Source organism: Diadema setosum, chromosome 8, assembly GCF_964275005.1.
Source record: "Diadema setosum chromosome 8, eeDiaSeto1, whole genome shotgun sequence".
NCBI classification, from domain to species: Eukaryota; Metazoa; Echinodermata; class Echinoidea; order Diadematoida; family Diadematidae; genus Diadema; species Diadema setosum.
The window spans coordinates 4560908-4580336 of record NC_092692.1 but is presented as its reverse complement, the minus strand read 5'-3'; the positions used below and the strand labels follow the sequence as shown (position 1 = coordinate 4580336).

At 38.6% G+C, this 19429-nt stretch overlaps 1 protein-coding gene across 1 annotated transcript in view; it reads right to left on the bottom strand.

Moving 5' to 3' along the window:
• Positions 1-19429, bottom strand: part of LOC140232033 (growth factor receptor-bound protein 2-B-like) — a 38876-nt gene that overhangs the window by 15654 nt on the left and 3793 nt on the right. Inside the window, exon 2 of the mRNA XM_072312184.1 lies at positions 17844-17938. Coding sequence (XP_072168285.1) covers positions 17844-17938 — 95 coding nt within the window. The remainder of the gene's footprint in view (positions 1-17843; positions 17939-19429) is intronic.

The window sequence follows — 19429 nt, the reverse complement described above, 5'->3', positions numbered from 1 at the left end:
ACCCATTTTCCCCATGAAACACCCCAAAAAACACACAGAAAAATAATCAATGTGCATATACATAACATGTATAAACATATAATTATAATTATACAATTATAATTATTGTCAATCTGCTGGATTGACTAAATGACAAAAAACCTGGGGAAAATGCAGCTGTTTCTAAAAAAAAAAAAAAAAGAGGGTTTAAACTATGACAAACAGGTAAAATCAATGAAGAATTTACACAGATACCAAAGAGAAAAAGCAGAGGTAAAAGATTTGTTACAGCCTCCTGGGCTGGGAAGGAATGACGTTTCTCAGACAGAAAGGGGAAGGTAAAAAACAACAACAACAAATTGACTGTCTCACCAAAAAAAGATGTATTACTGCTTTTGTTGAAAACAGTGTTATCAAAAATTAAGGGGAAAACAGCTCGTAGCTGGCAAATCTTAGGCATGAATACAATTCTATATTGTCTGATCTTCGCAGTAAAAGAAAAAAAAAACAATTATAAAATTTCATTAAAAAATTTAACAATTATAAACATTTTAATCAGATTAATGCCATGAGGTATGCATACTTATGTATGCCACCCTATACAGATTATACATTCAAGAATTAACAAACACATATATTCTTTCACTCATACATATTTCATTATTTCAATTAAAATACCTCAACTCTTAGAAAAAAAAACTATCCACAAAATTGATTATAGGAAACATACACGTGGACATGAATACATCATTATCATACATATACATGAATACATTTAACGGTGAATGAAATTCATGCCCAAGATAAAATACAATGAATGTCGCTATAAAACTACATGTACTCCACATGAAATCAGTGACATACCAAATCCGACACTTAAGGTGTCTCGGCAAGATGGGAATTTAAGTGCCTGCACCATGTTGAAAGAGATACAGTAAGGACTGAGTTTCTGAGGTCAGAAGGTAGAGTATCCCACAGCCTGGGGAACTCGTGTATTGCACAGAAATGCAGACCATCTTTACGTGCAAGGAGATGCCTGAACCTCAGGTCATCCAAATGGCGTGGGTTCACCACCACAAGCGAGTTCACAACAGGACACTGAATATGCTTGAACAGACACTTAGTAATGAAAACCAGGGTAAAGTAGGTCCTTCTAGACTTGAGAGACTTCCAGTTCAGCCTTTGAAGACGTTGCTCGTATGACATTTGACCTCGCCTTTGCTTCAAGGCAAGACGCGTTGCTCTACGCTGTATCGACTCAAGTCTGTTGATAGAGCCCACTTTGTGCGGTGTCCAAACGGGAAGGCCATATTCAAGAATTGGGAGGACCAAACTTTTGTACAAGGTGAACACAGCCACTGATGAAAGACCTGAGGCTAGGCTGGTTATCAAACCAAGTAAACGATTCGCTCTAGATATCACGTACCCAACATGGTTATCCCAGGACATACGATTGTTCATGATGACACCCAAGTATTTAATTTCGGATACCTCCTCTAGTTGCGTATCATTGAGGTAGTACTGTGCATGGCCCGGATGTCTTTTCCAGGATATTCTCATGACTTTAGTTTTAGAGGTATTCAGGCTCATTTTGTTTCTGTCACACCAGCCTGTGAAAGCATTGACATCATCTTGGAGAGCCTGTTGATCTGTGAGGTCATAGATTGGTCGAGAAATAACAGTGTCATCTGCAAATAGCGCACATCTCGATGTAACAGCCTCAGGTAGGTCATTGATGAATAAGTTAAACAGGCAAGGCCCCAGGACGCTCCCTTGCGGTATACCTGAGGTAGGCGTCGACCACTCTGAGTATTGTCCTTTATATTGGACACGTTGTAATCTATCAGATAGAAATGAACGGATCCAGAACCAAATATCACCTGAGATGTTATACAGCGATAGCTTTTGCAGGAGGACATCATGAGGCATACGATCAAACGCCTTCGCGAAATCGAAAAATATCGCGTCGATGGAAGGAGGTCTCCGCTTGTCAAGGTCCTGGAGCCAGGAGTGGGTCAGAGTCATCAGCTGGGTAACACATGACTTTTGATGAACAAAGCCATGTTGGAATGGAGTAAGGAGACAATTTGATTCCATGTGGTCAGAGATTGCATTTGAAATCAAAGACTCCATCAGCTTGACGACAACAGAAGTTAACGCGACTGGGCGATAATTTGAAACAACTGACCTATCACCGGCTTTGAACACTGGGACAATGTTTGCCGATTTCCATCCTTCTGGTACAGACTGTTGACAGAGAGACATACTGAACAGACGTTGCAGGATAGGAGATATCACACCCACTGATTTTTTGAGAAGGGTAGGAGAGATTAAATCGGGACCAGGGCTTTTCTTATCCTGCAACTGCAAGATGCCCCTGTGAACTTCCTGAGATGATATTGAAATGGAGCAAAGTTGAGGTAGTGGATGATTACATGAACTCGGACCTTCTGGCAACACACATGGAGGAGGGTAGATTGACTCAAAAAATTCTCCAAAGCTGTTAGCTATGTCACTAGGCTTATTGATGACTACCCCATCTACAAGTAGAATTGGAGGAGATCCACTTTTCTTCCTAGATCTGACGTATGCGAAGAAACGCTTCCTGTTGTCTGGAAGGGCAAAGAGGGTATTTACATACATCCAGTAGCTCGCGTTGATCGCATTCTTTGTTTCGTTGCGGACAATCTTGAACTTTTCCCAATCATGTGAATCATGTGAATCATTTGAAGACTTTGCACGCTTGAATAAATTGTGTTTTTTTGTGATCAGCTTCTTTATTTCCTTTGTTATCCAGGGTTTCGACTTTGATTTACTAAGTTTACGGGGAATCGCGTCACGTGATGCAGCATGAAAAATGTCAAGGAAACCTTCCCAGCTGGCATTGATGTCACTGGCATCAAAAAAGAGATGCCAAGGAGCTAGCTCAAGGAGACGATTGAAATGGTCAAAGTCAGCTGCCTTAAACAAGAGAAATTCCCGTAGGTTATTCTTGCATGTGTAAGGTTTCAGTGATCTCAGTTTGAAGACGACAGCAAAGTGGTCACTGCACACAGGATTTGGCTCAGTAGCAACGGACGCCAGTAAATCTGGACGATTTGAGTAGAGATGGTCAATAATTGAGCCTCTTGTAGTGTCACAAGTTGACGGCCGTGTGAAAGAAGACACTTGCTGCGATAAATCCACCGCTTCCAGCATAGATAGCAATCTGTTAGCATCAGCATTACAATCGGAGACATCAATGTTGAAGTCCCCCATGAGTAAGATTCCCCTGTAGCTCGACGATACAGACTGAATCTGGTCAATGCTGTCTTGAAGGCGGTCCCAGAAGTCTGCAAGATTGTTTGGAGGCCGATATAGGGTTGCAACAATCCATTTGGAGCCATTGATACATATCTCAGCTGCAACATTTTCCAACTCGGGGTGCTGCAGATTGGGTAACTGTCGAGGGCACAAGGATGACTTGAGACACAGGAGTACACCTGTGTGGTATTAAGGCAATTATTCTGCACATCGAACTAGAACCCGTCTCTGCTCCATACATGAGCATAAATTTCCCAAGATGTAAGATTCCAATCTGAGCATTTATACATCTCATTCTGTTGTTCAACACTCACATCCTTAAAGGACAAGTTCACCTTCATAGACATGTGGGTTTTGTGAATGCAGCAATATTAGTAGAACGGACCAGTGAAAGTATGAGGGAAAATCTGACAATCCTTTCAAAAGTTATGAATTTTTGAAGTTTCTGCTCAGTCAAGACTGAATGAGAAGACTACTGTAGCTTGTGATGTCACATGTGTACGACATACAGAAAGTATAAAGAAAATTCAACATATTTTCACTTTTCTCGCGTAGCAAAAGAACACTCAACTTCACTCTTTCAGAAGGCATGGGAATAGTATTACCCTTAACATACGTCAGTAACAAGTCACAGAAATGTGCACTTTATTCAAAAAGTAAAGGTTTGTAAAATTCTCTTATCATTTTCCTTGTATCGTACGCATGTGACATCATACACTGTGGTAGTCTTCTCATCCAGCAGTGACTGCGCAGATACTTAAAAAATTCATAACTTTTGAACGGATTGTCCGATTTTCCCCAAACTTGCGCTGATGTGTTCTACTAATATTGTTGCCTTCACTCAATCCACATGTCTATGAAGGTAGACTTGTCCTTTAACCTGTTGAGGACGGGCTGATTTTGCTACAACACGCATTTCCCATAGACATCTGCCCGAGTATACTCAGGACTCGACCTCAACGGGTTAATAAGCACTATCTGTTCAGTTCTTCCAAAATATTTGTCTCTCCAATTTTCAAAATGTCCACTAAATAAACAGCCAGATGCCATAAAGGCCCTACTTACTTGAGGTCAATGTACAATATGCAAACACTTTTTGGCTTTTAAAACTTTTACTCCAAGAGCACTCTTCACAACGGGTTTGAATAATTCATGACCATTAACCCATTGAAGACGAGTCCCGAGAATTCTCGGGCAGGTGTCTATGGGAAACGTGTGTTATAGTGCTCAAAATCAGTTCGTCCTCGACAGGTTATATGGTTCAAGATGTCAAGCTAGAGTCTCACAACAGGATATATATATATATATATATATATATATATATATATATATATATATATATATATGGCATGTAGGCCCTATGAATTGCTCAATATCTAGAAATGTGAACAAAAAGCTCATAAAGCAATATCTGTCCCGAAAATGAAACATTTCATTGATTGACATGTAATCTGGAAGTGAAATTATTCTTCAAGAGCATTTCTGAAAACAGCACTCTCTTTCCACCACACACAAAACTGTGGAGAATAACCTCCTAAGAGTGCAAAAGAGAGAGAGAGAGAAAAAAAGAGAAGAATATAAAAAACAGAAACAGAAAAAAACAAAACCAGATGAGCTCTAACCAAGCACATGCACATATTAGATTAATGACGGTGGGGATATCAACATACGAAAGTGCCCTGGAAATCTAGGTACCACGCTACACATCACAAGTCCCTGGACTGTACATACATTAAACAGACTGCAGGCTTTTATCCACACTGTATTTCCTTTTTTATACTGCACCCAGCTGTAGTCCACACACAACACAAACTTGAGTTTCTTCCCCATTATCTTGCTGTGGTAGTTGTTGTTGTTGCTGTTGATGTTGCTGCTGCTGCTGCTGTTGTTGTTGTTGTTGTTGTAGTTGTTGCTGCTGCTGTTGTTGTTGTTGTTGTTGTTGTTGTTGTTGTTGTTGTTGTTGTTGTTACATTACTCTCATGTTGTGGAAGTTAAGAATACAGTGTTATAAAGGAAACACAATACTAAGAAAATTGTACTTGAAACACTTGCTTGGCTCTGGTTACCTGTAATAAACTTTAAAAGCCTAATAGGTCCACTGCACAGGCTAATACATAACAATCTCTTACAAAGACTGTGAAAGTTAAAAGATATAATAAACTCAAATACACTATGTGACTCATCACTGTGTTACTCGCACAAAGTCACAGTTATCAAAACCTTGAAAATTAATAACAAGATGATATAGGCTGTCAAAATAGAAATTTGATATCAAAATTCATAGCTGAATATCTCAACTACCTTCCACCAACTTACAAGGAATGCTGCAATGGGGTCGAATTGATCTATTTTGATCTCATGCCTCATCTCCTACTGTAAATGCTTGTCATTTCTTCCCATTACTACACTTTTGGAGTTCTCAGCTCTAGTAAGATGCTTGAGAACAGAGATTGGATTAAAAAGAAATGAATATCTGCAAAGCTTAGATTCTGGAAAGAATAAAACTGCACACAATTCATTGTACTATACTCTCTGCATGGATTCATTAGAGCTTTTTACAACATACAGATTACCTACTTCAAAGAGATTAACTTTTATATGACTTGACTTCAGATTTGTTTTGTTTTTTGCATTCTCTTTAGCTCCCAATATACTCTCTCACTTAATGTTTATTTGAAAACATGTGCATATATATGCATAATGTGTATGTGAGTGTGTGTATGTGTGTGTGTATGAACAAAAATATACGTGCACTGTTTCTACTGGCAGTATATTCAATAATGGAAATAAAGTTGGATTATTATAAGTCACAAATAAGTGAAAAGATTAGTACATAATGGAATATGCAAACAAGTGAAGTCCTATTTGGGGACTTTATTAGGCTTTCATAATGATGGGTCATTATATGGATGTGAAATACAAGCAAGGTAGCATATTGCCATGAAAAGAAAAATTCATATGTAATAACTTATTTTATATGTTCAGTTCGATGTTTGTTTACATTTTCTTCAATACCCCACGCATACTTTTGCTGACATAAGAAAAAAAAAACCATTGTCATTGTCAGTGTCATTATCAATGTCAAAGATTCTGTGCACTTTAATGCTGGTAGTAAGATACACGATAGTTGATCATGAAGATAAACATACAAACACTTAATATGGTGTCCTATGGACACCTTTAACCCACTGAAGACAAGTCCCGAGAATACTCGAGATCATGTCTATGAGAAATGCGTGTTATAGCAAAATCAGTCCATCCTCAACAGAAGCAATTTCAGCAACTTCACTATGACATCACTGAAGTCCAGAATTTCTCTTTTGTTGTTTATGTTTGGCAAAATAATCCTTTTGATTTTGATGACTGTATTTTTCTTTTTACTGTGTGAAGCAATCAATTATCTTTTTTCTCCAAGGACACGAAATGACAAAATAGTCCAAAATGGTCATAGTCCAATTTAAGCACGGTTATGGAAGAACATTTCTTCCTATGCACAAGGCAATTAGTGACTACTTAACAAGCATCGCTGCTGTCACATGACAGAGGCAACTCTGTCAGGGCACTGCAGAACGTAGTGTTTGCTGGCTTACTAACAAACATACAATTCTCTTTCCTTTGATGTTTGTCCGATATCGCCCAGTTTTCCCAATTCACCCAGTATCAGATCTAATCATTGAATTTTGATACGCAAAATCTAGCATGTGATCTACAGCGCAAATTTCACTGTAATATATAATTCAGGATTTTTGTGCTTTCCTTTCTGAGAACTGTTGCATGAATATCTTTTTTCTGGGACACAAAAGATGTGACCCATTTGCTGCTGTTATCTAAAATCTTTACGCGACACTGGTAGCTGCCCTCTCGGTGAGGAGTGTTTTACAAAAGTGGCATCTCCAGGCGAATTATCTCACATATTGAAAAAGATGCAACATTAGCATGCCCTTCATCTCACTCATGAACAAAAGCATACAGTGTTTATGTGATGGTTCCATGACATTTGCTCCTGAAACAATTAATTGCTCCCATGAAATATAAAATTTGCACACTAAGCCAAATATCAAACCTACCCACAAACATATCCCTACTCTTAATCCTAATCCTCACATCAAACTAAATCTAAAACCCTATCACAACCCTAACCCTAACCCTATTAAAGTCCTTGGGAGGAAATAAAACTAGAGCAACTGTCGCAGGAGAAATGTCATGTCACCTTATCTGACTGATGATCACTTATATTCAATCCATGTCACTCCCATATACCAAACACATTATTCTAGAAAAGGATCAAATTATTGCAATCAGTACATTTCACTGTTTTTCTAATAGATGCTAAAGATACTGAATTTCATCTGCCTGATTACATGCAGATTAAATTCAAGAAAAGCAGATGACCTTGTGAGAGAAAGACATTTCAATCTTAATATATATCTAAAAGTGTACATGCAACACATACTGTATATATAGAGTCTATCTAGATTTTTCAATATATCCATTTACATTTCACAAACAAATAGAGGAAGAGAGAGAGAAAAAAAGAAGAGATAATTGAGAATCTGCTGATAGAATTTGATGATGGGCTCAGATGCTTATAATTTGTTAATAAATGGCACAAAAGAAAGGGCTCTACAACATGTCTTTATAGCAAGCTGGCTTTTTATCTACATGTAGTTTTCTTACTATCCTTTCATCTAGACTGTACTCTTTCTATCCAACTGATAAAATGATGCAATTATCCAAATGCCTAATTTACTATTCTATGAAGTCTGTTTATCCTCTTTATCTTTCTACCAATTTTAGCTCTGATGTATATCTGTGTCCATCTGTTCATATATCCCCTCAGTCATTCCACCTTTTGAATCATTTCCTTCCTAATAACAGGCATCTGCTATTACCAGTCCATCTCCCTCCACTTTTTGTATATTAGCCTTTGATATAATCATCTGCATACATGCATAATTGTGGTACTTTGTCTACAGAAAAACTGCTGTAATCTCTGTCCCTCTCTCTCTCTCTCCCCCCATCTCCCCCTCCCTCTCCCTCTCTCTCTCTCTCCTGGCAGTCCTTTTTGGTTCAACCACACACACACCACCACGCACCACAAAATCATTTAATCACAGTGGGCTCCATTCTGGAGGGAACTGATTATGTGGTCCCATCTTAACAAATCAATTTAAAAGGCCCCATCATACGGCACGTAATTATGCGGCTAATAAGACCGTGATGAAGACACCACGGGCCTCCATCTTCCATTTCATCCCCCATCCCCACCCCACCCCGCCCGATGATTTGATGATGACATGTGTACCGACAAGGACGCACAATCTTGCCTCCACAGAGCATGGCTAACGGACAGCCTGAGGCGGAGTCACTCTAGTGTAAAGAACAAACTGTGGGGAACACACACACAAGCACATGCAATGTCGTTCTGCCAGAGGATCTCCGCCTCTCGCATGCCCCTTGGCGATTCAGGGTTAATGGATGACATATAGAGAACATGGTGGGTGTGTGATGAGGGCAGATCACATCACAGGCCTGAACATGCAGTAGCAGTGGTGGTGGGGGAGAAAAGAATGTAAAAAAAAAAATGAACTCATGGTATCTTCAAACGGCAAATATATGCAGCTAATTTGTATGATATCATACATCCACATAACTAGCATAAATATTTTTAAAGTAAAAGATGATAAGGCAAATGATGTAATATCATTTAAGAATCTCATTTGTGTTGCACTTGGAGGTAGTCCTACTACAAATATATGTGCCATAACTTGATGTGTTAAATGATATTTCAATGTATCGAATGATAAGAAAAACAGGGAGTTACGAAAGTAGGTACAAACACTGACTCCTGGATATATGACATTTAAAAAAAAAAGAATTTGGTGTTCTCCATCCATTGTCCTCAACCACAGACAAGGAAATTTATTTCTCATCATCAATACATATACCTTTTAGTAGTGACGCATGCTAATGCTGTTATGAGATCCTCCATTTTGACAGTACACACGCACACGTCATACCCAAGACAGTGCATTGATGAGCATGAGGACCCCTCCGATATGTGCCTCTTCATAGAACAGGTTCTCAGTGAGCCAACCGAGGTCTTTGTAACAATAGTGAAGAGCACGGGGTGTTTTTGTCTTTTCTTTCTAAATGCCTGTCAGTATGGCTATGCCATGTAGTGGGAGGGCTAGATGATCCAGCTCAGATATATTTGAGAATCTCCGTATCAAACTGAGTAGGCCCTACAGCTTAATCACTAATATCTACAAATGTATGTAAGTATACGCACGACCAAAGAATTTTGACTGTAGTCAAGCGCTACCTGATGAGCATATGCTTCGATGCACATATTCACTGACCGGTGCTAATTGTGGTTTTCAAATGTACCCCAGTGGGCAGTGACTGAAGATGGATTCAAGCAGACCACCAGGGTACTGCATCAACATGATTCTCTGGTGGCCAATTCCGGTGACTAAAATCTTTAATTTTGACAATTTGGTTGCCTTAAAGGTAGGGAATCCCATTTGCATGCCTTAAATGAAGAGTTGTATAACTACAGTGGTATGTTGAAGAGAGTATCATTTTAGAAACTCCCATAAAGTATTGAAAGTGGATGGTAACATTTAGTACATTTTTATTGACCGTTAGATTTTGAATTGAATTTTTTTTCGGGGCTCACCGTAAATTCCAGTACATTACTAGGCTACCTTTACAGACCCATGCACTGCATGTGTGTCCATCATGTATATTTTGTGAAGAAAGTTCATCAAAACTTACAAACATTTCTATATACATTCTTGCCACAAACTCTATATGTTATTACATCAGCTCTTATACTTTTAGATTTGTGTTTATAGATAAAAAAAATACAGAAGACTGCAACAAAAAGGCTTATGTGTGGCTGACACACAGAACTACTGAGTAGTTGAGTTTTGTGCATTATTCAAATTGTAGATAACTGTTGACTTCCAAATTTCTCAGCAGTGGCTTAAACAAGTCCCCTGAGGTTCGTATTTAATGTTTTGCTGCATTTTGGGAGGTCTGTAAAAGGTATCCCCTACCTTTAATAAGAAATGTATGGGCCTGAAATAAAAGGAAACATAAGAATCTATTTTCAATCTTAGTTGCCTGTTTGAGCCATCAAGGATAACCTTTTTGGAAATTTAGTGGGCCGACATCAATTTTTAGTGGCCCCTTCCCAGGCCGCCAGGACACTGCTAATGTCACACCTTGACCACCCATGTTTCTCAACACTATTTGGTCTTTAGATGCATGTTCTCTTTGGATGGAAATTATTTGGAAGTTTCATGCTGCAATCTTTTAACTCTTTATACGCCATGGTGTAAACCCCATGCGTGCTACATTATTCTGAGACTGCATCATACAGGCTTGGCAATACGGTGCAAACAACTCCGCAATATGATGCAAAAGCTTTTGAATTCGTAATGGTCATCGAAGCACTGTTTGAAGTGAAGGACAAGAAATCTCAAAATTTCACCTCCCTGCTTCTCCTGTATTTTACCACCAAATCCCTTGAAACTTCACATACAGCACATATTCCTAATAAATTCATTTGAATTTGAATTTGAATATCTGATATGGATATGTCATCCTATATATGAATTTTGAGCAAAAATTACTAACTTCATCATTGCCATGGACAAGCTTATTCACATAGCAAGTAAATCTCTTTTGAAATGCAGGTTCTGGAAGGTCTAAGGAGCAGACGATGCATCCTTAATGAGTTTAGTTTACATTCTTACTCTAAATTGACAACCATCAAGTAATTTCAGACCATAAGTATGATTGGAATTATTACATCTGGCAATAACTACAGTTACTATAAAAAGTAACAACTTAAATGCTAAAAAACAATTGGCTGTCTCCTGGCTGCTGCCATGGTAACTAACACTTATTTATTGTGATTCAAATCTTTTTATAATATAAGTCCTTGGGGCTTCAAAGCTATTCTCATTCATAATATATAACATATCACATCAGAATTTCCTATTAACCCTTACTGTGACAAGTGAGTGTCACATTACATACACCACAGAGTACTTCATGTTGTCATATGATCAGGATATATAGTTTACTGTTTGTTACTGTAAAACCAGAGAATTTTGCATGCATGAAACTTTTGTGAATTTTGTGAAGAGCCAAGGTTCTTGAAAATAAAATACACACAAAAGTTTGTTTGTTTTTCTCTACACAGCACATTGAACACCAGTGGCATTTCACCAAAGTTTCATGCCACAAAAAAGGCTGTCAACTTCAATTCGCAAAAGTTTCATGTTGCGAATGTTTCTGATTTTACAGTATAAATGTCTCTGGACCTCCTACAAACAAGTGCTTTCAGTGTGTCGATAATCCCCCCATCATTCCAGAGCTCGCTTGTTTTGCCTGCTGAAGAAATCTTTCACTGGTATCAGAACTAACATCAGTAATTTTTACGTCTGGCACGGACAAATCTAGCACTCAAAAGATCAGACCATGATCCTCTGAGTGATCTACGTACGAAATGTGATACAGAAATGTGCTTCTGATTAGCTTTTGATCGAAAACAACAAGATATCTAGAAAGCATCAAGCTCTTTTCTGAAAAACATGATTGCAAACCCTATATGGAATGAAGAGGTCTCGTACACCGTCACAGGATGCTGTGGGAAAATGTATGACAGAGGTCTTGGCTGGTTCATCCATCACACATGTACAGGTAGTAAATAATGAGTCACTTAACAGTGATGGCCGACCTGCCACCAGGCTTCCTCTGTCAGTGGAAGACCAGAGGAAGTGCGGCACGCCACCAGCACAGGGGTTACATAGTCTCAGCTCCCAGACCTCACACTTTCCTGCACAGCCACAACCACAACCACCATCGTACGTTAGCAACAACAACAACAACAACTCAAAACCTGCACAGATTGCATGGCACCAGCCCACTTATGGATTGCTACTCCACGTAAAAGTTTGTTGCCCCAAAACTAAAGGCAGGCGGGCGGGGCAGGCAGGCAGGCGAGAGTCCAGACTTCACATGTTGCGACACGATCTGATCACCAATGACAGTAATGGCTTACCATATGCCAGACAGACATCCCCCCCCCCCACCCCCACCCTTGATACATTGTCTGAACTGTCAATGGGGGCGAACACGCTCTTTTATCTTTGGGCTCGAATTACCCGACACTACCCATTGTACATGCCCAGCAGAAAATTGACTCCCAAACATTGCGAGCCTCATGCCATGAGTGCTACCAGCAATACATGTGACGCTGCAACTACACTGTGAAATCATTGGAAAGTCTAATGAAGGTCATGATACAGACATTTCCATCATATTGAAAGAAAAAGAGTCTCGGGAGTGTATCCACAGTATTCTTACCTTAATATTTTTCATATTTCATGGAGTCTGAAAAAAGGTTCATTTCACATTATGTCAGCCTGGTTCACAAAGGAAGATATTGTTTTTCTTTTCTAATAATTCCAAAGTTTTATTTTTTTTCTTCCAATTAAGTCATCTACAAGGGCACAATTATTTTACTGTGGTGGCACTCATACAGCTCTTTACCCGTTGAGTATACTCAGGCAGGTGTCTATGGGAAATGTGCAGAGGTTCCTGCTTGAGAAATTATTCCCATCAAGTGAAAATTCAATCATTGCTTGTTTGTTTGTTTGTCTGTTTGCTTTCACAGTGATCAAGTCACATCTGAACATGAAAGACTGCCAAGATTTGATTCAACTGAATAAAAACTATCAAAATAAAGACAAAATTGTCTTACAGGTTCAAATAAACAAAATGTATGGCATAGGAAGTAAAACATTAGACTATGTACATTATATTTATATTCCTTTCTTAAGACCCTAGCCTCATCCTCAAGATGATGTCACTGGATGAAAAAAAAAAAAAAGGAAACAGTCCACATTATATTTATATTCCTTTCTTAAGACCCTAGCCTCATCCATGGTCTAATCAGTAAATCACTACCTAATGATAAAGAAAGCTATATAACCAGATCATTCAGATGTTTGTTTCTTTCTTTGTTTGTTTGTTTTTGTGCAGTAGGGGTCCTACACATGTAGTTTTGTGTTCAACCTTTTTGGATTTGTTGTTCTTTTTATATTTTCATCACAGACTGATGGTGCACTTAATGTCTCATAAAATGCTGTTTATAAAAACCATGGTAAAAATATGGCCAGCAGCATGTTTGGGTATCAACATTTGAATACAATACTTTTAGGTCAGGCCCCTAGCGCATCATCAATCAACAATGTCTCACAGACTATTAGTGTTCTATTCCAATTACATCTCATATTCTCCAGGGAAGAAGACTGCATCTATATTTTGCCACTTTCTAGCCGTTCTGCATCACCACATTTGGTTTAATTAATGCAGGATCATGCATTTGCTAGACTACTACTCCACATGCATCTATTATTCCACCTTCACCATTCTTTCAGAAGGGAAGTTTTGTCATATTCAATACCCAACACACTGATTACCTCCGCCAAGGAGGCTATTTTTTGGCAGCATTGGTTTGCTCCAAGTTTGCTTGTTTGTCTGTTTGTTTGCAAATTAACTCAAAAAGTTGTGAATGAATTTGGATTCAACTTACAGAAAAGTTGAAGATGGCAAAAGAACAGTTCATGATTATCATTTAGCAATAATCCAGATAACCTTCCAGATCCATGATCTTTATCATTATTATTTTTTCTTTTTTTAGGGGGGGGGGAGGATTATCATGGGAAAATAGACCCAACAAACAAAGGAGTTCAGGCTGCGGATATTTGAGGAATAGACACACACACTGAGCCAGCGCTCAAGGCACAGCATGCAGTAGGCTGCTGATGAGGTAGTGAGACTCTGAAAATGAGACACAACAGAAAGGCTTCTTTATCATTGGGTGATAAGAGCGATTTGCAGCAAGCGTGTGTGGGTAGAAATGAGCTGCTGGGCAGAGGTCTGCCCTCTCCAAGTGCTTTTCTAGTATTATCTTAATTTTGTCCAGATAATCTTGACATTGTTTGACTGCTTATACTATCAATCACCATTACACTCATTATTTGTATAAGGAGTACATGCTGCAGCAGTTGTTGATGAAGAGGAGGTAGTAGTAGTAATAGAAGCAATATCAATGGTAGATGTAGATGTAGTAGTAGTAGTAGTAGTAGTAGTAGTAGTGTTAAGGAGGTGGCTGTGATGTTAGTAGTGGGTAATAGTGGAAAAGTGAATTATATCATCTAACCCACAGCCTACCAAATAGGCGTTACACCAAATTGGTGTTATTCCTTACAGAACTCAAATGTGCCACATCTGCTCAATGGGTTAAACTGGGGAAAAAAAATCCATCGTGGTTCCATTATATTTTCATTGAAAACTATGGCAGCTATTGCTGCACTGCGTACATTCTTCAGACTGGGTGAGTTTGGAGTGTTACATTAACCCGTTGAGGAAGAGTCCCGAATATACTCGGGCAGGTGTCTATGGGAAATGTGTGTTGAAACAAAATCAAACTGTCCTCAATGGGTTAAGTGCAGTATGTCTCCCCTGGCCTGTCAGATAGGACATAAAATGAAGGTCCCATGTATGAGAGAGTCACAACTCATGCACGTAAAAGATCCCGCTTCATTCATTCATCGCAAAGAGCAGGGTGTTTATCCCGGTGAAGTGGTCCCACCTTACATCCAACTGGGCCCCATGGAAGACCAGCTTAACATAGCTGAATATGGGCTATCCAGCCATCTTCACGGATGGAAATGTACAAACAAACAAACAAACACCACATCTGGCCAGCCATTGCATACATGACAGGTCTCCAAAACGAGACTACCCAACAGTGCTGGAAAGGGCACATGTATACATCGGTGCACTGTGGTACACAGAAGCTTCATCCACTTTCCCAGACATGGATGAAATTGGGTGATGGGAACATGGCTCACTGCCTCGTACAACACACATTAACTACTTCTCCTGAAAGGACAGAATGTAGAGGGGTAGAAAAGAGAAAGAGAAGAGACAGGAATACGAGGAAGGGGGGGGATGGAGAGGGGAAATTATTGAGAGGGGAACTGTGGGAACGCTTCCTGGCAAAGGGCACAAAAGGTCAATCTAGTTAGGTGGGTTCAATGAGTGAGAGATGATTACCGGTCCATTGTACTGTGGCATCCTCTCCATGTTTTAAAAAACACACGAACACATACACACAAACACACACGATTTAAACACACTCTCTCCCATACAGGCACAGATATAATCTCTCTCTCTCTCTCTTACCAAACACACAAACAATGTCTGTGGCAAAATGTTCTGATCTAATCATTAACTGTCTACACAGCACCATGATGACTGTGCAATATGAGCAATGCCCCTGATAATACTAACATCATGTACTCAAGTACCTGCTGACACTTTGTTTTTCCCTCCCATTGTATTTAGTGGTGGGAGCAAAACATCTGAACAATGGCATATTTGATGATGTAAAAGCAACTGTTATTCTTTAGGAGCACATTAGATGAAAACATGTGACCAATAAACCACAAAAACCTTTTAAAGGGAAGATAAACCCCAAGAACAATGTGGATTGAGAGAAAGCAGCAACATTAGTAGAACACATCAGTGAAAATTTGAAGAAAATCGGACAATCGATGCAAAAGTTATGAATTTTTAAAATTTTGGTGTTGGAACCGCTGGATGATGAGACTACTAGAGGTTATGACGTATGAGTGGACTACAATATCAAGAAAATATAAAGAAAATACTACAAAAATCCATTTTTCATGAAAATTACAAATTCCATCAACTTGATATTGACATATGTTAAGGATAGCAATTATTCCCCCTGCTTTCTGAAAGCGGTTGGTCCACTGCTCTTTCATAATTCTAGAAAAGTGAATTTTTGTTGAATATCCTTTATATTTTCTTTGTATTGTTGTCCACTCATACGTCATATCCTCTACTAGTCTCCTCATCCAGCGGTTCCAACACCAAAACTTTAAAAATTCATAACTTTTGCATCGATTGTCCGATTTTTCTCAAACTTTCACTGATGTGTTCTACTAATGTTGCTGCTTTCACTCAATCCACATTGCTCTTTGGGTTTACCTTCCCTTTAAAGTTACTGAAGATTGGTTTACCGATTTGGGTCTCATCAAATTTTACTGACATCTGCACTTTTTTAATGCTACGTAGAATCACCCTCTTTCTTTTCAAAAACCTACCACTGAAACTATGAAAGATAGCACATAAACACAGTTTGAAGTGAGTTGACTCTTGACCCCCACCCCCCTCCAGCAGGAAGACAATGGCAATGTTAAAATGTTGACATCGTCTCATACTAATCTTTTTTTCCAGCCATACAGATGCAAGCAATCATATCAACTGTTTAAGTTAACATGGACTGCTTGCATTACCTGAGCAAAAAGGGCTGTTCAACAGACGAATCATACTGATTGCTATCTTATAATTGATTACTTTGATATCAATAACGAACAAAAAACAATATGAAGATATCTTTGTGAATTAGTTAGAAAGGAACAACTGAAACAACCACACAACAGTGGTGTTCAAGGCATGTCTACAAAAATCTATGGGGCCTACATTTGTACTTCATTCAGCATTTTGTGTGCTCAGAGACTTTCTACAGGAATGTTCCACGCACAGGAGAGTGGCAATGAAAAAGGAAGATATAAACGCAATCTCGAGTTCAGATTTATATTGTTTGCACGACATCCATCTCGGCCCACATTTTGAATGCTGTAAGCATATTAAAACGAAATGTGACACCATGAAAGATGCATGCATGCATGCGTAGATTAACATGTGAGCATGATACCAACACCCAGGCTTCTCATACTTTCACTCCATCATGACCATCAGCCATTTTCTTCTTTTTCTTCTTCTTCTTCTTCTTCTTCTTCTTCTTCTTCTTCATCATCTTCTTCATCATCATCTTCTTCTTCTTTTCTTCTACTACTTCTTCTTCATCTTCTTCTTTGTCTTATTCATCTTCTTCTTTCTCTTCTTCTTCTTCTTCTACTACTACTACTACTACTACTACTACTACTACTACTACTACTACTACTACTACTACTACTACTACTACTACTACTACCACCACCACCACCACCACCTCCTCCTCCTCCTCCTCCTCCTCCTCTTCTTCTTCTTCTTCTTCTTCTTCTTCTTCTTCTTCTTCTTCTTCTTCTTCTTCTTCTTCTTCTTCTTCTTCTGAAACAACAACCTGGGGGGCATTTCATGAAGGAACTTGTCGGATAAAATGTCCGACAAGTCAATTATATCCGACAAGTTCAGAGAAATCATCCAATCAGACTAAAGAATTTCTCTGAACTTGTCGGATATAATTGACTTGTCAGATATTTTATCCGACAAGTTCCTTCATGAAATGCCCCCCTGGAATGAATGAAGTTTCAAAGTAGAATGAAGCATTGAGGATATCATCGCCATTCAACAGCATCACAGGCAAATATGTCCGCTTCCCGAATGGGTGGAATATTATTATAATGACAGCACATCACATGCACTTTTTTCCACGAAAGCCTTACGGTAGTTTGGTGAGATAGTTGGCTGGTACAAGCCCCTCTCTACCGTTCAGCTGAGCTCTGAGCCATCCTGTACCAGCTCCATCCTGTTCCGGACCCTGCCAGAAAGAATGAAAGAAAAAAACAAAACAGTTTCAGAACAAAGATCAATTAACCCTCTGACAACCACTACTATTAATACAACTGACATTTAGTGCAATATAGCTGCTAGCAGTAGTCAAAGAAGTATGGAAAAGTGGGGGGGGGGGGGTGGGAAGGGGCATGTACATGACATACGCTCACATAATGAAAAGTGCTAGCATATACATTCATGTACATACTATGTATTTGTACAATTGTACATCATAACATTTGTATCATTGTGCCTTTTCCCCAAGGGTACAAAGTGCTTTATGAATAGCAAAATATTAGCAACATATAAGAAATAGTAAACTCTCAATGTATGAAAAGGAGCAATCTCAAATACAATGTACTTTTGCGGGTCTTTGGAACGACTAGGGAAATTTGCTTGGAAGATTATAAATGGTAAGTAGATTCTTAAGTATAGAGTACTTCATTAATGTATTGTGGAGCCTCTTTATTAGACAGATTTCATAACGATGGTTAATTTAAGAATAAAAAGGAAGAAATATAAAAAGAAATAAAAGATATGTACTAGGCTCTATCAAATGGGCGGCATAACGAAGATTGCATTATCACAAACTTTCTGTGTAAGTGTTTGGAAAGTACTTGCTCTTAACTGAAGAAAAAAAAAATATAATCAAAATATAAAAAGAAATAAAAGATATATGTACTGGGCTCTATCAAATAGGTGGCATAACAAAGATTCCATTATCACAAACTTTCTGTATAAGTGTTTGAAAAGTACTTGCTCTTCATTGAAACAAAAAAAAAGGATAATCAGATTATTCTTTCTTTTATTAAGTCATCACCAAGCCTTGAAAGAGAACTATAGTAGCTTTACTTCAAACTGTATTGTCTCAACAATTACTACTCCCTGGAAGCACTTGCATGACAAGTATCCATGCTGCCTATCAGGTTAGTTTCACTTTACAAACTGACAATATACCCTTGTGTGTTGGTCACATGCAATCATGATCCACATGTTCCATAATCATCCTTTTACATGTTGAATTCAATTTCTGTATGTACACACATCCAACGCATGCATATTCATTTTGAAATGAAAATTTATTTTGAAATGATTTTCAATTCAATTCAAAATGATTTTATTTGATTGTAAGTGCACTAACTTTCTTCCTTCTATAATGACAAATGCTCTCATTGTGCATTAGATTTGGGATAATGTTCTCAAATACTGTATAAGTGGATATTTTCGTGCGACTAATTTTTCGCGCTTGGCCGGGTAAGAAGAGTTTCGCGTGTTTTTAATTCCGCGGAATCAAGACATCACGCACAGGAACATATGGCAAGCAAAAATATTCGCGTGCTTTTATTTTCGCACTAGTTTGTGGATGCGCGAAATGCGCGAAAATTTCAACACCGCGAAAATTTCCACTTTTACAGTAGGTCTCTTTTACTTGTTTGTATGCTCTACATATTTTTCCACATCACACCTTCCTATGGAC